We start from the raw sequence: 22,556 nt of genomic DNA on the forward strand, positions 1-22,556 counted from the left end.
AAATGTTCAGGCTTTGGGGAATGCTGTCTTTTTGTAACGACCATGCTGTTTTTTGACAGTGATTTCTTTAGTAACCACTGGTGGATCAGTTTGGCAGGGAGAGACATAGATTTTACCTTTTCCAGACAGCTCACGTTGCAGACCTTTTTCTGTGAATGGCTTCCAGATAAGAGTGCTTGTGCCAAGCTGGTTGGCATACCATTTCTAGTGAAAATAGACGTATTGGCTGCTTTCGGTACCTGCTGTGAAGTTCTAAATTAAAAACCATACCAAAACTGTAGTTCAATTAATATCTATATTTCTAATTTTTTGTTTAAGTATTAATTTGATATCCAGACAATGACCTTAAAGATTATTCAGCTGAAATGACATTTCCAGCACTCCACATTCAATATTCAGAGTAATATGATAGTGATAATTATTGCAGAGTATTATTTAATGTGTAACTTTATCTTTTTACATATCTGGATATTCTGCTTCACTAGTTTTTCTTCTAAAAATGGAATTACTGCTAGCTTTTCTTGCAAATACACAAAACTTTTAAATGTATTTTTGCCTGAATAAACTTTAAACCTGATTTAATAAATATAAAACAATGTTCACTGTACAGGTATCCATCTTTTTGAGTAACGTCCGATTGCATTTATGTCCAAGGTTCACAGTAAATAATATTTACTGATCAGAGGATGGCGGAAAGTGGACGTAGTTGGACGTTGGCGGGTATATCGCTTAGCAGGTGCCAGAGAATTGACAGCACTGCCAGGCTGTATAATGACCCACTTTCCATATCTAACCTGTAATACAGGATGTATAAAGTAATGCATATATCATGGACAACTACAATTAGGCGATACGATGCAAATACACTACCTGTACTGGGGTATTTTATTATGTAAAAAACTTACTGTACTATGCAAAAAAATATTTCTCCACAGCTTCAGGCGTCGTCTTCTTTCTCAGCTCAAATTATTTGCTATTGCACACATCTTTTGATTTTGTAGTGCAGTTTGTGCCTCTCCTCCATAACTATCGAGATGCACCCATATTGACTTGCGTCCGGTGGGTCCGGCCCTAAACACAGATACAAGTAGACGAGTGTGTGTATTTGGATTTTCGGTTTATTTTCTTGCAGATTTGAGGTGGCGCAGCAGTGCAGTGGTTAGCAATGTCGTCTCACACCTCTGGAACTTCGTCTTGAGTCTCCACCACGGCTCCACGTGTGTGGAGTTTGCATGTTCTGCACGTGTAATCGCGGATTTTTTTTTCCAGGTTCTATCCCTACAGTCCAAAACGTGCCAAATTGCCTGTAGATGTAAATGATGTGTTTATGTGTGGCCTGCGATGGTTTGATACCCCGACCTGGGTTGTTCCCCTGCCATTGGTCTGCAGCTTCCAAGACATGCTCTGGACCTCGATATAGAAAAGCAGATATAGAAAATGGATGGATGTTTTTCTGAGATAATATCTGAATATATAATGGAAAAATAACTAAATAGTATGATTCTTTTTCCTGATGTGAGAACTTGTCACATGACTGACGGTAGATTTTATCACCGATGTCAGCTTGTCAGCAGGAGGTGTGGAGCGTTTTTTTGGCTTTTAACGCACAGGTAGAGTCGAGGCTCGGCAGCAGACTCTGCTCTGCCGACGTTCTCAAACCAGGTGTGCGGTTGAAGCTGTCAGTTCTGCAGTGAAAACAGCCCGTGCTGTGTGGAATATTATTTCTTCGGTAAACAACTTTGAGGAATGTGGAATAGATTTCTGGTAAGATAATACATTTTAAACACGAATTTAAATGTTCTTCATATGCCACACATGTGACTGTACTGGGAGTGGTGCAGGACCAAGTCATGGACGGCTGCCACGTTCAATCGCTCGTATTGTATAGCGTTGGCTCTCTGTTTCAGCTCCCTACTGCTCCTGAGTTAGGGAAACTTTTCTAGAATTTTCTTCTCTGTTTTTTCAGCTACTTCTTAGTTGTCTTGCTTCCAATGGATACATTTGAGTCCATTAATATGGCTGTGTTGGCTAACGTATAGGCATGTTCCATTGCAATAACGGTATTTTTAAGTTATATGGCAGTTTGCTCTATGCACTCCAATACATAACGTCACGTCGAATGTGTGACATTCTACTTACAGAAATATGGAAGCATCTTACAGTGTAACATATTTAGCATTCAGGACTTTTAAGAATCTTGTGTGTGTGAAGGTGGATGCCCAGAGATGGCCTGGTACCACAACTTCCCCTGCCTCAGCTGCTCTTTGGCTTTTTGGGACTGACTAAAAATCACTATGATCCTGCACTGAATTAGTAGTTGGAGGATGGATGTATAGAAAAATAAATGCATGCGTAGTATGGCATCGCGTAAGGTTAGGAATTAAATTAGGAAATAAATTAGGAAATAGGTAATAAGTTCTAGAACTATTATAGACTAAGACTGTTAATGAAATAGACTGAGAACCTACAAACCAGTCATATACTTCTTAGAAAGATGAATTGTGTTAGAATTATTGCAATCACTGTACTGATTTTTTGTATATATAAGTAATGGCTATGATTCTGAATTGTTATTGTCTTTGCAGCTGCCACAGAAGGAGTGGTCAATGGAGGGGAGGATTTCTTTCAGAAGGTAAGAATGAAGCATCACTTCTAATGGTTTATGTTGGATGAGCATCGCACTTCATTGGAATCAAGCAGGCATAAATCACTGGCATGCATATTGAAATAGTCAGCCTTGCGGATAAAAGTGAAATTTTATACTCTGCTGTTTGTCTAATTTGAGAGAGCTGGCGTTTTGATGGATTTTTTGTATGAAAGTATAATCCACCCTTCATTGTTTTCTTAGTGCTTTTTAGACACGACATGGCAATCGGGTGAAATGAAAGGCTGGGCAGTAGTGAAATTGTGATTGCGATGCTCTGTCAGAGCCTGTGTTCGTGCATCGGAGTCGGTCCTGACAGCCCGTAGCCCGGAGTGGCACCGGCAGGCGAGAAAGGCTGCGTGAGCGGAGCCTTTATGTCCGTGCCAAGGAAAGCAAGAACCCAACGTGTTTTTACTCCTTTTCTGAGGGCTCCACAAAAGGCTCTTAGCTAAAGTCTTTGGGGAGCTTAATTGGCGGAGGGTGGAGAACAACGTCCCGGGGCCTGCGTGTGACGGGCTTTCGCTTTGAGGGAGAGGACGCGGCTGCAATATAATAGCAGATCTCCCGTGGAAGCGCACCGGCGGAAAATCCCTTTAGGATAAATAACCATCTAGAAACGTGCGGACATTTCCACCGAAGTCGTCCTGTTTGCGTAAACCAGAAGCGGGTGGGAAAATAAACCGCGGAACGGCAGTGGTCTCAGTACCGCTATACGGCACAGCGCCTGGCACTGCCCGGGCTGTTTGGTGTTTTTAAGCCGCAGAAGTGTGAGGGAATGTCGGGCTCGGCTCTTTCAGAAAATAAATCATCCGCACCGTCATGGGCGCTTATAAATCGCAGCGTAAATTGATAACTCGTGAAAGTGAGGAATGTGCTAAACAGGTCGGCAAAACGATACACTCGAATGGTTATAATTTTAACAGCCTTGTAAACAGTGGCGGGTCTGTAGGTCACCCCGGCAAGGCGGACATCGCCAAAGATGTAAAACTATACTTTATTTAATCAGTCGCTTTAAACACCTGACCCTGACTTTTTTTGCAAGCCCGCACCTTCGTGTAATTGATGGATTAACGTGACATTCATATGTTTATGTAGGAAATACCTGCAAGCTAATGCTCTATAACGAATGTAAAAATAAACTAAAATAAACCAATGCTTAATCTCCAGTGTGGAGAAAAACATTGTGAATTGATTTCAATATCCAGTGTGTCTGGCAATGACAATCTCTTAGTGCAATCAGTTTTAACAGTTGTGTAAACTTATTGCATTCTCCATTCCAAAATGTAAATCTCATCCCATCATAAGAAAAGGTATACTGTTCACTACAACACACGTCCAATCAAACCAATGTGTGCTGATTAGCTGCATGTCATCATTCATACTTCTAGGCATCTAAGGCCCTTGATTTGCAACAATATAATGTAACTTTTTCCAATGATTCGCCTTTATTAACATGCTGAAGTGAGATTTGTATTTTCCACCAAAGTTTGTATAATCATGTTGCCGAGTCACCTTGGGCCTGTTTCACAAAGCAGGATTACTTGCTTAGCCAGATAACTTGCCAGATTTAAGGTAGTCTGGGCGAAATGTAAGTTGATGAAAATAAGGTCTATTTAGCCCAGACTACCTTAAATCTGGCAAATTATCTGGCTAAGCAAGAAATCCTGCTTTGTGAAACAGACCCCTTATATGTAACATTGTTGTTGTTGTTGTTTTGTTTCCACACTCTCTGGCAGACATTGTTCTGTTTGATGGCTTTTCTGTAGGAAAACTTACTTTTTTATAGTTTTGTCACTGGGCCATGCAAGCTGTGATCTATGCAGGAATGCTGCATTCCTCCTTTCGGCAAATGTCTTCCATGTATTATGACCATGTGTTCATCGACTTAGATGATTGGCAAACAAATGTTCCTTACGAAACATAATTTGAAACCAGAAGGAAATAATAAACACTGGTGTCGTCGAAATGAATGGTTTTAGTCACCCATTTCATGGGGCTAAATGCAAAGATGAACCACCTTACGAAGAGTTGTATTTTATTTGATCTGTTTTCAGATAATTTATTCTGGGGCAGTCTACCTGGGCCATTGCAAGGTTCTCCAGTTCTTACAGTTCTGGCACTGGATCTTTGTAATTGTCACTGGTGTAGGAGACAGTTTGGTATTGGGGGGAGGGGCCATGTCACTGTTCGTCAGTTCGTCAGTTCCTTTGGTCTTGCTCGTACTTATTTAATTTCTATGTTCTGACATTCTAGTCCTATCTTTTAATATTCTAATTTTGTCATTATTATTATTATTATTATTATTATTATTATTATTATTATTCTGTCAAAAACAGTTTCATTACCTGTATAATGTCACAGTCATATTTAGATATGAGTTCTAGTAGTTATAGAGTTCCTGAGATACCAGTTTTACTAATAACTAGCAAACCAAATTTTTCTTCCCAGCTCAGCTGAGATATCTTCACTTCTGTTTCTCCAAAACGCACAGGTTGTGGGGGATTTTGAATGATACAGTGGTAATTTTGGTGCTTGTCTAGTAGAATTGTCTGTTCTAGATGCTGCTCCGATTCCATTGTCACGGAGGTTCAGAGAGTCATAGCATAGGAAAGTCTTTGATGTTGGGCACTAATTGTACACATATTCATCATGTATTGTTCAGTACATCATCTTTGGTTCCGTATGCACAATGAAACTAATACATTTATTGAAACAACGGAACCTTAATTTCACTAGTAGATGTTTAATATGGAACACAATGCTAATTGTGGCTCTGAGCTGGTTACAAGTAATCCTGGTTACAGTCATAAGTAGCAGTTTTGGAGCATTTTGGTTTCCCAATAAATTACACCAGCTTTAGAGAGAGAGAAGTTAAGACAAAGACTGTCTCTTCAGCTCTGCCAGACTCTGGTATGTTGCTGGAAACACGTCTGACATGCGAACTCATTTGAGACGACATCATCTGAGTGTCCGTGCCATCAGAGCGAGAGAGAAACACCTCTGCAAATTAGTCTTCCTGTGACAAAATTATGAAGTTGTGTCCTTATCAAGCTCTCTCCTACACCGGTGGCTACAGCAATGCGAAAATACTGTAGAAAACCCAGGATTTAGACGAGATTTAGTTCATTATAATTGTTATGATGTTAAACTTTTAACTTTTAAGAATGTATTTTACTTGTTTATGTTTACAGTGGCACTGCCAATAGCCCGGTCCTTGATGGAGTGCTGGCATACAGACGATGGCGCTCTCGGGTTTTGTGTTGTGCACGTCACACACTCCTCTTCACCTTTAATCTTCACTTTGCACGCAGATTTGTTGAGATGGCAAGTTTTGAAGTAAAAGAGATGCCAAACTCCGATCAGAAACCTATGCTGGTTTGGTTCTGTCCTGGCAAATAAAAGTTTAAGCTTTTTTTCACGAGGTGCCTTGCAGTTGACTATGAATGTGGCTCATCTGAGTCTTCATTAGCGTGTTGAAATTTAAGTAGCACACTTTCCTCAAGTCATCATTGATTTCTAACTGTTCTCCATCCAGGTCTGTAATGACTAATCATCTCAGTAGTGCATTTAAAGGCATTTATTTCCACTACCCACTTTCCTGTTATTCATGCATTTTTCTGTAATTCAGACTGACTGCTGTCCAGGATAGAGGTGACCCTTGTACGTTTAAAGCAGCCCTTTCGTCTTTGAGAAGAGCAGGGTTTATTTACGATGGATGAGTGCATATAGGACAGACGCACAGACCTTTAGCTCAATTCTTTATTGTAATGTAAATACCCTGCTGTTGTTCCCATAAGATCTTTATTGGAACAGTTTTGTCTTTTAAAGAGATTAGCGTTTACTCCGTGAATCATGCTGAAATCCATGGAGTATTCATGGAAACATTTATCTGGATGACTTCCTGTCCGCCTACCCACCCACGCACTGGACGCAAGGCAACGCTCAGATGTAAGTGTCTCATTGTCTCACAGCAGGCGGGACGCAAACTTTAGCTTTAAACTTAAAGAGACGTGTTTGGGAATGGGTGAGGTTTAACGAGCATAGTAGTGGACGCGGAGCGTACTGAGGTACTCGTTTTCTGTTTTGGCCTCTGCAGTGTCGTACCTCTGATCTGCCTCTCTTAGTCACTGTCTGAGAGTCTTCCGCTTAGCGCCGTAATGAACAGCTCTGCCTCTCCAAGTTATTTCTGACCTCTGGTCTTGTACAGTGTGGTTTATAACACAATAGTCAGGGATTTTCCAGAGCCTAAGATGAGGGAGTGTAGTTTTTGGGCTGTTTCTTTTTTCTCATCTCTGCTACTCTCTCTTTCCAGCTTTTACTGTGGAAATATTGTTTTAAATTTGTGTTGTTTTTTTTTTGTGGGGAGCTGAATACAGCTCTGATTTGTGCGGTGAAGATGCCACTCGGATGGATGCTGCAGGCTTGTCCTTGCCCGTCCGCCATCTTTCCATTGGAACGTGCTGTAAACAATGCCAGCGTGAAAAATGAGCGCTGTAGGATCTCCAGGCTTTGGTTTTCGAGTACTTTTTGCCTAAGTTAGGAGTACAATACGGCCTTGTAGGTTTACTAGAGGAAAGGAAAGTACCTCAAGATCAGGTTACAGTCTTTTGAAGGCACTTGATTGGAAGAATTTGCAGTTTCTATAAAACCTAATGACTTTAAATTGTGGCCAAATTGTCAGTAAGGCAAACCACATCTCCATAACTAAACAATGTTTACATATAGGTTGAGATTCAGAGAAGTCTGGTTTGATATAGAGCCATTTTTAAATATTTTCCTATGCATGTTTCACCTTAATAAGTTAATGCACATATCTTTATAAATATTTTGACTTCGACTACTTATATATCATTATATATGACATTTATTTCAGTTCCATAAATTATACACACACTTTTCAACATCCAGCATTCTGTCTAAGTAGTGCTGTAACCTTTTTTAAGCATTTAGAAATTAATAGCAGGCACCGGATGATCTAGTGGGAATTCACGGTTACTTCAGTTCACCATAATGATTTCAAGGTGTCGGCATGGTCAGAAGTGATTAATTCTGACAAATGATTTGCATTCTGCCCTGTGATTGGTGGGCTAGTGTTCCACTGTGTTCTGCCTAGAACGTCACTTTCTTGAATGGACGTATTACGTTGTGACACAGAACCTTCTCATTGATTTATCTGTTTGTTTATTGCATCTTGAAGTCGTTTGAGGGTTTGCCGAGTTTACTCAATATTTGAAAGATGAGACTTCTTCAGCAATCATGTTGGGATGAAAATGGAGATGTTCATTGTGTTCCGGTTCAATGTGGAGCTTTTCTGAGGCATTTCCCTTTGACCACTTTAGCTGGAAAGGGCAAACTACGTCAGCAAACCTCAACTCTGCTTCTATTTGCGTTCAGACTCCCTAAGGTGATGTTTGTGTCATGTTGTCTCCCTGAGGCTCAGAGCCAGCTTGAGCTTGCATTACTGGGTTCTGGGGTGCAGTATGTGATTTTAGCTTCAGTTGCTCATTCCTACACATATGTAATTGCATTTTTTTTTTTTAACAACTGGCACAAGCGAGTTTGTGAATTGGCAAAGCAGGCTCCTAATTCAGTTGAATGTCTCGTGATTTACTGAGGAGCGCTGCAAAAATGGAAATTTTGAATCGAGAAAACCTGGACGAGTTATAAAATGTACTAAAGTAATGTGATTACAACCTGATGACTCTGATTCTCAGCTGTGCTTTAAATTGGGGCTGTCAAACTGTCAAATGCGATTTCACAGTGTGGAGGACGTGTGTGTGTGTGGGGGCGGGGGGCACGCTAGTCTTCACTCCATTCAAATGCATCCTCAACTAGGTTTTCAGCAGAACTGTGGCCATTAGCGTTTTAAACTTTTTTAAAACAAAATAAGTTCGATAAGCATGGTTTTCCCAAAAGACTGTCAGCTTTCTTTTTTTATTTTTCAATATTTAGCATGCATGTCACCTTTACGTTTTGGAAGGCTGGTGCTGAAGCCATTGCAAAGTTTGTGTGTTTTCATTGTATCCATGCACATGGTTGATTAATTAAAACTAGAGTCTGGAGAGAAACCCTTAGCCAAGCTTTTTCAGGTGCAAATAATTTGCCGGTTTGGCCTTTTTCAGCCCGTTGCTTGTGTTTAACTCCACACCCCATGACGAGTAAAGAGGCATTTTACTGGGAGGGGTGTCAGTCTATCACTGGGAACCCACGTGCACATAAGCTTGCTGACACTGAGGGGAAGTCAGTAGTTCACCTGCATGGTGGGAATGTGACTGGAAAACCGAAACGCTTGGAATCGGGTAACATAAACACTGGGATTGCGAGCAGACAAAGCTAGGCTGGTTTCTAACCCACAACCCAGAAGTTGGACGGTGCCAGTGTCCACCATTACTGGGATTGTTGTTTTTAATAGTTTCCAAATGCAAAACATCAAAATTCTTTAAAAAAAAAAAAAAAAAGTTACATTTTTCTGGGGACGAATTGAAATTTAGGAGTGTTTCAAGTCAGAATGTTTTAATTGGAAGTTCACAAATAACATTTGTTACTTTGTGATTCAAATGTATCGAAATAGTTTCTGGGTGTATTAAAACATCTGTTTTTTTTTTTTTTGGAATAGAGTTTTGTGACAAAAAGCAGTGCATATTTACTCCTGAGAGCCAGGCAGCTGGAAGTGATGAATTCCAATTTGAAATGTTCCATTAGGGTGTCGGATTTCCAGAAGGTCATTCCATGTAGTGTGAAGACTTGTGATATCCATTCCAGTTTCATGAAAATGTTTTTGATTTTCCCATGAGGCGGAATCTCACGCACACACTTGGCCATCTTCTGCTTTTGCACAATGTTAATTTATTAGTGTCAAAGAAGTATTTAATTAAGAACCCAGCCCTTTATGAACTTCTTAAACCAGCTTACATTCATCCAGCCCATCATATCATAATTGAGTTTCTCACTTGTCTACTTTTGTCTTAGTGGAAGCTTTTTGCTTAGTATTTAACTCCTTTTGAAGTTGAAACAGGAAGAAAATGTGTACAATCAGAAAGCATTACATCATTGTTGAGGAGACAGTATAATGAAGCTGTTTCTGATTGAAACAGGACTGACAACCTCCTGTGACAATATTGCCATTAAATTATATACAAGGCCTTCAGCAATAATTATCGACATTATGACAAAGTGATGTAACTTATTATTGCTTACAGAAAATGAAAGAAACCTCTCCAAACCTGCGCATGCATGCTCACACTCATTTATAATCACAGAATGCCCCCTAAGGCTATGTCCTTGAAACTGAATTAAAAAGCAGAGCTTCATGTCAAGAAAAAGTGGAGTTAGGGGACTATAAGCAGGCCGGTAACAGGCTCTGATACGATCTCCGCAATGCAATCAGACTTAGGAAGATTTAAAGCCACAATCACTTGATATATTTTCCAAATGAGACTTTGGAGACTTTGGAGATCTTATGCATTGAGGACATTGTAAACATTTTTAAAATATATAATTTTCCTTCCAAAATTAATATGAATGTTGTGAGTTGCAAGATCTTTTGGGTGTGTTTTGGAAAGCTGGGCTTTAGCCATGGTGACACCGGTGACATTGGTATATTCCTGCATATATACCATACCATATATACCATATATACTATATATATACTGTATATTAGCTATGTAGTCACCTTTTATAGGGACTTACTCAAAGACCCTAAGCTGAACTCATATCCTTGAAATTATTTGATGTGATGATGACCACATTCCACTTCGCTGAATATTCGTGCCTCACTCCAGGACATTAAGACAAATAAGGAAATGGCGGGCGAAGGATTGATCGTGCAGTCTTTACACAACACCAGCAGACACCTAAAAGAAGCCAGATGCTTGATGTTTGCCTCTAGTGGCAGATCTGCTTGGTGCCTCGGTCCATTAACAGGAAGTGGAGGACGGTGAGGCAACTCACGCGAACACACATGGAAAATGTGTGCGGGCAGACAGTCTCCGTAGCTGCTGTGTTTTGGGTTATGCTGTGCATTCGGCCATGTGTTCCATCTACCTTTTGGTGGACAACTCAGGAGTCATTAGAGTGGATGTCTCTCAGATGTTTTGGAGTCTGTAATATAATCCTTGGGAAACAGCCCAAACAATCATATTGCCACTGTTTCTTGTAAATGACATCTAGGATAAGTATCAAGGACCAGGTGGTTATCATTTTTACTTTCTTGGCGTTTTTTTTTTTTTTTTTTTTAATTTGAAACAGGTTGGAACCTTCAAAAAATAATGAATAGGTTCACTACCAATCATCAAAAAAAACACTGAAAAACAGTATTTTTGGCTTGTAATGTTTTCCAAGTTGCCCTTTTCATTTTAAGGATAAGAAAACAATCAAATCTTGCAAAGAATGTGAATTATCTTTTGGTGGGATTAGCTAGTCCTTTGGTGGAGTAGTTAGTGGTTCATTATTAATTATCAACCCATCCTTGCTATTTACCTTTCGCTCAAAATGAAGTAGGTGTAATTTTTGCCATGACCTGTAGTGCAATGCCTGCTTTAATTTTTTCCTTGAAGTTGGGTGTCGTTGACGATCTGAAGGGTTTTTTTGTTTGTCTGTTTGTTGGCCAGTCTTTGTGTAGTTCACCCGTCCATTTAAAGCAAGGTTTCTCAACCCAGTCCTCGGGGACCACCAGACGGTCCACGTTTTTGCTCTCTCCCAATTGGCAGGGAATTGGGAGAGAGCAAAAACGTGGACCGTCTGGTGGTCCCCGAGGACCGGGTTGAGAAACCCTGATTTAAAGGACATAATCATTATCTGATGATCAGGCACTTCTTGGATATCCATCCATTTTCCATTACTGCTTATCCAGGTCATTATGGGGGAGCAGAATCCTTGGGGGAAGGGGGGAGGAGCCAGGGCAGGAACTGGACCCAGGAGGTGTTAAACCAGCCCACCATTGCAGTCCTGTGACATATTTTTTTCTAATGATGTTAATGTGTGTTGTTCTGTCTGTAGATTATGGAGGAAACGAAAACTCAGATAGCATGGCCATCAAAACTGAAGATAGGCGCGAAGTCTAAGAAAGGTAAGCATGGGCTCTTTTGTTTCCTTTCAGTCATCGCCTTGCTCATCCTCCACTGATGTACAGGCATGTGTGTGTCTTCTGACCTTACCTGCTTTTACTGTGCTGAATGTACCATTCTTTGGGTGTTGATTTATTTATTTTGTTAAGTTTTTGTAATCCTGTGGACATTATCAATAAATTTGGTGTTTTTGTTCATGTTCGTATTAATTTAACGTTAATATTGACTAATAAAACCCAGAGTGTCTTTTTTTTTTGGGGGGGGGGAGAGGGGTTAACCAGTATGCTTTTAAAGTGGCGTGGAAGCTGTTACCCCATTCAGTGCAGACATTTTAATGTTAATGGAGTCTGGAAGCTGAAGGTCATTTGATTGAGTTTACATGACTCGTCAGCAGTGTTTATGTGCTCCTTCTCTCCAGCCTCTGGTGGACGGCTGCTTTCCCGGGGCCCTCCATGCCCCGTGCAGGTGTTAAATCACCTCGCCGCTGCCAGCTGCTCTGAAATAACGCGCCAAACCGGCGCGGGCATTACCCTTCCGGGCAGCACCGTTTTGAGTGTACTTGGGTTGTTTCGGATGTGTTTATCTCGGCGTAATGTCGTGCCGCTCTCCACTGAGCCGTCCGTCTGGGATTTCTATGCATGTTGGAACATTCAGTTGAAAGAAAAATGTAAATGCTGCAGTATTTATAGTCTATTGTAAATAATATCCTTCACTTTTGTTCTTTTTGTGAAGTGATGTTGGACAAGTGCGTGATAAGCTTGGTTTAGATATATTATTTGAGACACCAGCACTGAATAATAAATATATGTCTGTGTGTGTGTGTGTGTGTGTGTATATAAAATTTCTTTTTTTACCTTACTACTGTGGGTCTTCTATTAAGTGTACCTTTTATTGCAGAAAACACTATATTTAGATGCTACCATGCAGCACTGACTGAATGACAGCAAGAGCTGTAAACGAAGTCTAGATCACTTTGAAGAGTGAGCATGATCTAAGGTCTCAAGTTCATGTTCGCTGCAATGTTGTTTGCACGCGGTTGGTTCTCGGGGTCAGAGGTTATTCAAATTCCAGCACACTAGCCAATGTGTTCGTGTATTCGTTGGCAGACGGCCTTAAGCAGTGCGTAAATAGAGAAGCGTTGCGTAATCAGTTTCGGGTATCTTACGAGCATACATCCCAAACATTTCTGCTAATTAAGTACGTGAGAGTTTTCATTGGTGTGACATAAGGGGACCACATACACTACACAGCTTGGAATGAGTCTTTTCCTTTGCTCTTAATCACTGCAGCCAGTGCATGGCACTGCAGTGTCAGTACCAGTCAGGGTTATAATGAGGGCAACTGGCGAGTTATTGAAAATGCTCTTTGGGTTGAGATGCCCCTGTTGATGCTTGATGTTCCATATTTCCTATTAAATTGAATGTCTTATTAATTTTCTTAAATCTCATCTAATGACAAAGCAAAATGTTTTTTGATATATAGAGTCTACAATACCTCTTGTACTTGCCGGATACATGTGACTTTGCAGCACTGCCGTTGCATGTCAGTGCGTGTTTGATGGTTTTTGGCTTTTTCTTCATTAACGTAAGCGACCGTCATAACTTGATTTAATTTATATTTTTGCCTGTAACTTGTCTGATGAAAAGCATGTAAATTACGAGCAGATCAGCTGCTACATTATCCTTGATGGTGTATGTGAGGTTATATAGATTGTGAAGTGAGATGGGTTGCATCTGGTGATTTGCTGACTCATAGTGTTGTGTTTGTAGTCTATCAGCATCACCTTCGGTATTACTGATAATGTGTGTAGGTCTGAAACTTGGCCACCTTGTTGTTAAATGGGAATCATTCCCACTGATGTCAAAGGGACATGGAGATGTTTCTCCCAACCTTTTGCAGTCTTGTCAAAGTCTGCCCTCTGCTCTGATCCACCAGCTGCTGCCTGCACTGGCTTGATAAGATGATACTCCCCAATTTTAAAACGAACAGACATTAACAGTGCCTTGAAGAGGTCACAGAGGGCACCATAAACCCGGACACAACAATAATGAAGATCTGAATATTTTAGCAGGTTGTTTTCCATGCCTAAAGTTGACCTATGGACTTCATCCATGTCGTTTATTTATGTCATCAAAAAATCCACGGAATCCAGGTTGACAGCAAGATCCAAAGCCATTCTATATCCTGCCACCAAAGCCATCTGTAGGCCGTCATTTCTAAGACTCGTAGACCCATCTAATGTAGCTCCTTCAATCTCCTGGCAAATCCAGCTCTGACAATCAGGGAGTGGCTTCTGCAGAATGCTGGCATTGCCTTTGATTGGCCAGATTTCTGGATATACAAGCGATAGTGATTTATTTAGACACACGCTTTGAAATGAAGTGGTATTTCTCTTCAGGGTGATCATCTTCACTGTCATTCTTAGGTCTGTTAGGCTATTTCTGCTCTCTTTTCAATCAGAAAAGCTTTTTACTGTTACTTCATTTGGAGGGATGGGCTGTAAGAACCAGTGATAAACAACTGAATGTGAATTAGACGAGACTGTTTATCAAACAGCAATGTAACAATGTACTGCAGTTGATTGTATCAAACTGATGTGCCCTGGACTGATGTGTGCAATCTTAAGTATGAAAAGGTCAAACTATTATCTTCTGTTTTTCTTATATAAATATTACAAGACATTTAAGAATGTGTTAATTGAGTGTTTTAAAAAAAATAACCTTTCTTAAACTTTGTGGAAATTTTATGTACAGTTCATAAGTGTCACTGGCATTTTAGCCCTTAGATAATTGTAATCAGTGATTAGCTTACTGCAGGAAGGACGGAGGTCCCTGGATATCATCATATAAAGGGCTGAAAAACAGCCTTGTTTCAATTTTTATCCTATATTGCGGTTGCCTTTCAAAAATGGACGAAACATGTCCTAGATTTCCTCTTTCAATAAAGAGGCAAGTTTATTTTTTAGCATTGTAACCATTACCTGTTTTATAAATGTGAGGAATATTTACTATGTTTATGATTTTACATTACAGTGCATTACTGGGGCATGACATTTAATCAAAATTGGGACCTAGCTGTATTCTACGTAAACAACATGGACTAATAAAACAACCCATATAATCTCACTAGTACCTGGTTATCTGACATCACATCCTCATTACTAGTCACTTCCTTATTCACTGACCATTTTGCCGAACATGTAGCTGTAAAAGTACAACAAAATGATTGTTTCCACGAACTGGTCATTTGGGATTCAGGATTTTACACTGGTACACCAGCAGTGAAGTGAAATAAATTTGCCAGAGGTGACAATTTCAGGTCCAGAAAGTAAAAATCCAGACCATGATTTACTTTCAACCAACCAGTTGAGCATAAAGAGTCACAGGCACAGAGTACTCAACTGGTTGGTTGAAACAAAATCTTGGTCTGGATTTTTACTTTCTGGACCTGAAATTGCCACCTCTGCCAAGTGCAGTGCCAAGCGTCAGATGGAGTGGTGTAAAGCACGCCGCCACTGGACTCTGGAGCAGTGGAAACGTGTTCTATGGAGTGATGATTCACACTTCTCTGTCTGGAAGTCTGATGGATGAGTCAGTGTTTGGCAGATGCCAGGAGAACGTTATCAGCATTGTGCCAACTGTAAAGTTTGGTGGAGGAGGGATAATGGTATGGGGTTGTTTTTCAGGGCTTGGGCTGGGCCCTTAGTTCCAGTGAAGGGAACTCTTAGTGCTTTAGCATATCAAGACATTTTGGACAATTCTGTGCATCCAACTTTGTGGAACCAGTTTGGGGAAGGTCCTTTTCTGTTCCAGCATGACGGTGCCCCAGTGCACATAACAAGGTCCTTAAAGACATGGTTGGGTGAGTTTGGTGTGGAAGAACTTGATTGGTCTACACAGAGCCCTGACCTCAACCACCATCAAACACCTTTGGGATGACCTAGAATGCAGATTGCAAGCCAGGCCTTCACGTCCAACATCAGTGCCTGACCTCACAAATGCTCTTCTGGATGAATGGGCAAAAATTCCCACAGACACACTCCAGAACCTTGTGGAAAGCCTCCCCAGAAGAGTGGCAGCTGTTACAGCTGTAAGGGGGGGGGCTGTAGGTGTATTCCAATACCTTTGTCCATCTAGTGTACACCTGTTAAGGCATATGGATATATAGTTATGGATATATAGTCCCTTGGTTATTTTGTGTTGTTGTTTTAGAGTATAACTCAAGTCTTTAGCTGATTTTTAGCTGTTGTAGCATTGAATGTTTTTAAGTAGCTCTACACCAGGGGAGCCCAATCTTATCCGCAAAGGGCCGGTGTGCATACTGGATTTTGGGATAACCTGTAGGTCAGCTGTTCAAACCCAGGTGTGAGGACTCTTCAGCCAATCAGTCCTCTAATTAGTAATCTAATTAGGGAGTTGCAGCGAAAACCCGCATACACATACCTTTGCGGATAAGATTGGGCACCCCTGCTCTACACCTACAGAACTTTGATAAACCTGACAGTTTTTTTGTAGGAGATTTTTAAGTTTGTGCAGAACATATACATTGATTTTATACGTATTTTTTTTTCTCATTTTAAGCATATATACCAAACGAAATGGGTACTTTAACTTTTAAAAATAATTTCATGTTTTTCACATGACCACGACATCTGTCCGACCACCTCTGGCGGGACGTTGATCTCACCATTTACACGAAAAGCGGGAAAACAAGTTGGCTGACATTTTGTCCTCTTGTTCCCTGGCATTGCTCGCCAATCCAATTTGAGTCCATCAATAAATCTTAAGCCCTTGTAGTGTACTTTGAGAGAGGACAAGAGGCCGGGGTTCTTACTGATGTCTTTACTCTCCGTGAAGTAAAAAGCAGCGTGCAGCAGCTGTGAAAACACCGTCTGGCCTGCACCTCTGTGGCTTCATCTCTCTCTCCTCACTGCGTGGCAGCTGTGTCTCCTGTAGTTGCCATGGAGACCTGCTAGGCAGCTGGGCCGCTCTATCCTGTATGCTCCTGAGTCAAGCCCCTTTTTATGGGCGTTAGGGAATTTAAGGCTTCTCGCTTTTTGAGACCCATGTCCTTGTGTCAGCAGATACTTCTGTGGACAGTGGCATCAAACCTTCGTTTCCAGGGGCTTAAACTGGCCCATCTGACTTTGTTGCAGTTTTAACATGAGGGTTCTGTTACCCTACAGGACAACGGGTGGTCGCTATGGCAACAGAATTGTTGGTGCAGTAATTGCAATTCCTCAGCTGCAAAGCTAAATAGACCCCTAGGATACTTTCAGGGAAAACTGTCTAACGTTTCTGAACAATGTCCATTATGACTTCCTCTCATAGGTATAATGGCCCTGTAATGAATATTTAAATAATTTAGAAACACGTTCATTTGCTCATTTTGGAAACAGAAATATGGTTGGCCTCAGTGCAAGGGTCTGGTTCCTGTAGACGAGGGGTTATAACTCTGGTGCAGGTCTGATTTCCTGATGCTAATCACCGAGGCATGGAGCCATACTCCCCCACTGGAATGTTCTTCACTGGAGAAATCAACGGATTATCTATAAGCTTTTGCACACAGCACTTATCAGAAGCAATGCTGTAGAATGGCTGACTTTAGCTCTGCATCCAGAGGTCCTTGGTGTTGTGATTACTGGTGGTGATGATGATGATGATGATGATGATTAGTGGTGGTGATTTCATGAATCAGTGGCATTAGTAGGGGTGGTACACTGATGTCCTGGCTAAAATTGCCCACTGTTGCATCAAATCATCCCTTATATCTAAATGGAGAAATTAGTAGTTCAACTGTCACTAACTGAATTTCAGATTTGATGCCATTGGGTGAAGGACATCCATGGACTCTCATATTCAGTATCTGCAGGCATTGTTTTAATGCAGACTTAGTTCAGACTTAATGCAAACTTATTGAATTTCAAGTCATGTGTCTTTCACATTTAGTTCCTTAGTTGATCCATATTGACCTTTTCTGGAAAATTATGTTTATCGTTATGAGATGGTTTTGTCCAAAATAACCTCAAGTGAGGATCAGATAGCAAGGTCAGCCAGTCCCTGGAGCAACTGGGGTTAAAGACCTTGCTCAAGAGTCCAACAATGACATCAGTCTGCCAACCACTGGATTTGAACCAGCAACCTTCCAGTTATGAACTGAGTCATAAGCTGCAGAGCCACAAACTTCATATTTTCCTAGCTTTAAGGAATTACAGGAAGGCCCTACCCCAGAAGCGAACCTTTGGGGTATGAGTTCATGTCCTTAAACACAAAACTGGGTCAATAAAAATGGACTATTTTAAACTAGGAAAAACTGACTTAAGAATGCTTTCACATTCATATCACATGTTATGTAAATGTAGGTATAAATCAGAATGTTGGAAACCTAAAGCATCCCGTGGTTTTGTACAGTTCAAGGGTCAGAATTTATAAGAACAAGTCACAGGGGTTACCTATATCTGTGTTACTTGTGTTCCTGGTGCATAAAATCAGCATGTTAACCTTCAGCACCCTAAGACTGTCGATAGTCCACCTCTTCACCCTGATGTGTGGAGCCTGTGTTCCTCCCAGAAGCCCCTGGGGATCCTTAAAATTTGAGCGGGGGCTTTGCTCTGTATGTCCGCAAATGGTTGTGCAACAATTTAAGGTATGTAGTAGAAAAACAGATTAGTTTCCTGCTTCGCACAGAGTGCAGCCAGAATGTGTCTGTAACAGTCCAAAGCAATAGGATTCATTCCCATTGCTATTAACTCCCCATCACTGTTAAGATTTTCTTTTTTCATCTCATCTTTATAATATTTGCTTGAATTCTTCAGCAAAATGCCAGTGTTCCCGTGATCATTAGGGCTTCTTCTTTACCGCCTACAGCTGCAGGGCTATAAACAGAGCTGTTAAACTCGCGTCATTCTTCCTTTATTTCTGATACTGTTGCCAAAATCCAAAACATTAGAGGATAATAATGTGGCAGTTATATAATTTTAAAAAATGAGTTCTACAGTAGTTTCATGGGTTCTGTTAACTAATTTTGGGTTCTTGCTATCTTACCTGCCAGTAAAAAGGTAAGTTTTTTTGAAGAGTATAGCACTTTGTCGATTTGGTGTAATGGGAAATAATGCAGACTGCCCCCTTCTGGAAGGGGAATCACTGCATGACAGCTCTGCAGCCTTATTCACCTGATCTCGCAGCATTTCGCTGCCTATCTGGACACTTTCCTTTGCACTGTAGTTTCCGGGCCAGGCGCCTCCACATTACAGGACCTCAGAGCAGCCCCAAGCCACGGCAAGCGATGATGGGCCCTGAGCAGCCTTTGCTTGCACAAAAATGTTCTGAGGGCAGAAGGAAAAATGATTGGTTCAGAGAGATAACCAATCAGATTGTGGAGGAAATGGGTCCAAGCAACTAGAGAAGGCGGGACCAAGACATCTGATTGGTTGGTCCTGCCTCCTCTGGTTGCTTGGACTCACCTCCTCTACAGTCTGATTGGTTATCTCTCTGAACCAATCATTTTTCCTTCTGCCTCAGAACATTTTTCTCTAAGTAAAACTCCCACGAGCATTCACTGGCCGCAGGGTGCTCTGTCTGGGAGTCTCCCTGTTTTGTTATTAAGATAACACCCAGCTATTCAAGTAATCAAATAACCTGCCTCCATTCAGCAGGGGAAAATCACGCAACACCGCTGATAATACAGGCAGTAACAGTCGCTGTGTGCCTCAGTGGAATGGGCTGATGGACACTTTACGGTTTTTGTTAACGTTATGAAAATATGACTCATTAGACACACCCAGATCTGGTTTTAATTCTCTTTTACCATGTACATTTAGAATTCACACAATTTCATTAAGACTTCTATTTGTTTAAACACATGGGTTTTTAATATAATTTTCTCCCCAAACCAGTCATTAAATCTATGCAAACACAGCTGCAAATAAAAGTGAATTCCACCAGGGCGATGAAATTGTGCAGAAAGGGTTATTTTTGGTGCCATTTTTTGACCGTTTTTATGTAAATGTGACTTTGCGAGGCCGCCGATGGCCGCAGGCACAGCACCCCTGGGCTCAGTCCGCCGTTCTGTAAGCGGCGCGTTTGCGAGCTGAAAACGGCGCAGTTTAGGAATGTGGAGCGGGGAGGTTCATTTCACTAGTTCCTGGGAATGGAGGGGGATTGAGTGTTCAGTTAAGACCTCATCCTGCTTGTGTTTAATTTAATAAATGACAAATAAAGCTTCATTTCATTTCAGTTACATTGTATTTAATTTTCATTCAGTTTAATTTCATTTAATTTAATCCACGTTACTGTGGTATAGTGTACTGATATTCCTGTCATAATACATTATTACATAACTGATTACATTTAACATTTTGTTAATTATCAGTAATCGCTCCTTTTATCCAAAGCAACAAACACATACATACATATAATGTTTCGCTGGAGAACTTTACGTGCTTCCACAGAGTTTTTCCCTGAACCTGAACTGATAACCTTCTGGTTAATGTGCATAAGGAGTACACTGACTACCTTTTGATTACACGATTCATCCATTTCATGCTGCTTATCCAGTAAAGATGTCCGGTGTAGATGACGTCATTTTTAAGGAGCGTGGTTTTATTGCTGTATTAGTAATGTGTCCTTCCTTACAGTCCTCTGGTGAGTTTGGTTCTAAGATCGAGTGAAGGAGGAGCCGTCCCAGGTGACGGGAACTTGCAGATGACGCCAAGCACCCCTCCCCCCCCCTGGGCCGTGGTGTTTCAGACCTCAGCGGAGGGGCTGCGTTCACCGGAGCCGGCCCATGTCTGACGCTGCGCAGACTTGAGAGAGTGCCCACCTTCCCTCCCGTGCGAACCGCACGGAATGGGCACACTCCCTCTCCATCCTGGGATGGCTTTTCCATAGCGGCGCTGGCCAGCAGGGGGCGTGCTGGTCCATATCTCCATCGCTCGGCCCAGTTTCCCCCAGTGATTATCATGTCAATCGTCTATTATTAAAATAGTAGGTGCTTGAGCAAGACCCTTAACTGCCTAGAACTTTCTCCAGGGCCCCAGACAAATGGTCTGACTCTGCACTCAGACCCCAAGCCTTGCTCTCTCCTGTATATAGATGTGTGTCTCAAAAGGGGAGCACGATGGGGTAGGAGAAAGGAGGCGTTCTGATGCCTCGTACTCGTACAAATTACAAATAAACGCTCCACATGTGTGGAGTTTTCATGTCCTCCCCGTGTCCTTAAGGGCTTTCCTCTGGGTACTCTGGTTTCCCTCAGAGGTGGAAATTTCAGGTCCAGAAAGTAAAAATCCAGACCAAGATTTTGTTTCAACCAACCTGGTTGAGCATAAAGAGTCAGAGTTACAGAGTACTCAACTGGTTGGTTGAAACAAAACCTTGGTCCGGATTTTTACTTTCTGGACCTGAAATTTCCACCTCTGGTTTCCCCCCACAGCCTAAAAACATGCTAAGGTGAATTGTAGTTGCCAAGTTGTCTGTAGGTGTGAATGGTGTGTGTGTGTGTGCCCTGTGACGGGTTGGCGCCTCGTCCTGGGTTATTCCCTGCCTTGCACCTGTTCCAGGGTAGACTACAGACCCCCCCCCGCAACCCTGCATAGGACAAGCGGGTACAGAAAATGGATGGATGGCTTCATATCATTATTATTATTTTTAATTAAATCAGTACAGATTCATGATTGAGCAGCTCCAGATCTCACTGATTTAACAATTAATTCTGATTGTCCTTTTCAAACATTGTTACCCCAATGGAAACTACGTAACAAGTCACTTATTATACCATGTCAACATAACTTAACTGGCCAAGGTCAGCAGCCTGCAGCTGAGGGAGGGGTATGTCTAACGCTGCACTGGGCTGTTTTGCGTGCTGCGTGATGTGTATAGTTAAGCCCCCGGATCAGGGTTAGGAAGAGCCTGGTAAAGAGAGATTCTGGGGGAATGGAGTCATGTGGGAGGAGGTCCAGCAGCACAAAGACACAGTGTTACACTTCAGAAGGTGATAGGCAGAATGCGCTGCTGGATGCTGGAATGGGAAACACATCAGCTTTATGGCCCTTACTGCTCCTGGGTTTGTCATGTCACATTTAATAACCCCTCGGCCTTTCATTGGTGTTTGCATTTTAACCTTCTAATACATAGTTATAGCCGTGTTTAGAATACTTTATGAATGCATTATAATGCATTATGAAGGTATTTATAGTGCATTATGCATGACTGCTTTAAGTGTTACCCATTTATTAAACTGACATTCCACCTACAGAGTGAACGCCATAGCAAGTTAATGCTAACATTGTTACTTTGTTACTTTACTGTGTTTGTGCTTGATGTTTATTTCAGTGAGACAATGTTTTTATTTTGACTTAAATTTTTTGGGGTTAGAGTATTTCATGAGTTCTGTGTTGGGATTAGTTGAAGAGCAAATTTCACCGAGTCCACAGGATACGTGTTTGAGAAGATTTCTGTGGACTTAGTGAGTTTTGCTTCCTGGTACTGTAACATATGATGAGGAAGTCTGACACAAAAACAACAAAATTTCAATTCTGATACGAGTTTGACGGGTGTCTGATGCAGATTTTCCCCAATCCTCTGTTTTAAGATCCTCACATCAAAGTGTGCGGCAAGAAGGACAACGTGAAAGAGGCAAAGGAGAAGATCATGTCCGTCCTGGACACAAAAGTAAGCGCGTCATGTCACCTTTGTGCTCGCCGCCTGATCCCCGTGCCCTCACCCCCCTCGCCTGGACTTGGCGCGGCCCAGTCTGCTCCTTCCTCCCACCTGTTCTGGATTTGACTCACACGGACTGGAGGAAGTGCCGTGTGTGTTGGAGGGGGGGAGGGCCCCCCATTTCCCCCTGTT

General features: G+C 41.5%; 1 protein-coding gene across 2 annotated transcripts in view; it reads left to right on the forward strand.

Moving 5' to 3' along the window:
- LOC111853646 (protein bicaudal C homolog 1) overlaps window positions 1-22,556 on the forward strand; it is a 63,850-nt gene that overhangs the window by 14,741 nt on the left and 26,553 nt on the right. For both annotated transcript variants that reach the window (XM_023830789.2, XM_072703893.1), the window contains exons 2-4: window positions 2,586-2,632; window positions 11,642-11,711; window positions 22,297-22,376. In XM_023830789.2, the coding sequence (XP_023686557.1) occupies window positions 2,586-2,632; window positions 11,642-11,711; window positions 22,297-22,376 (197 nt within the window). The remainder of the gene's footprint in view (window positions 1-2,585; window positions 2,633-11,641; window positions 11,712-22,296; window positions 22,377-22,556) is intronic.

The sequence above is a fragment of the Paramormyrops kingsleyae genome, chromosome 20, assembly GCF_048594095.1.
Source record: "Paramormyrops kingsleyae isolate MSU_618 chromosome 20, PKINGS_0.4, whole genome shotgun sequence".
Taxonomy (NCBI): Eukaryota; Metazoa; Chordata; class Actinopteri; order Osteoglossiformes; family Mormyridae; genus Paramormyrops; species Paramormyrops kingsleyae.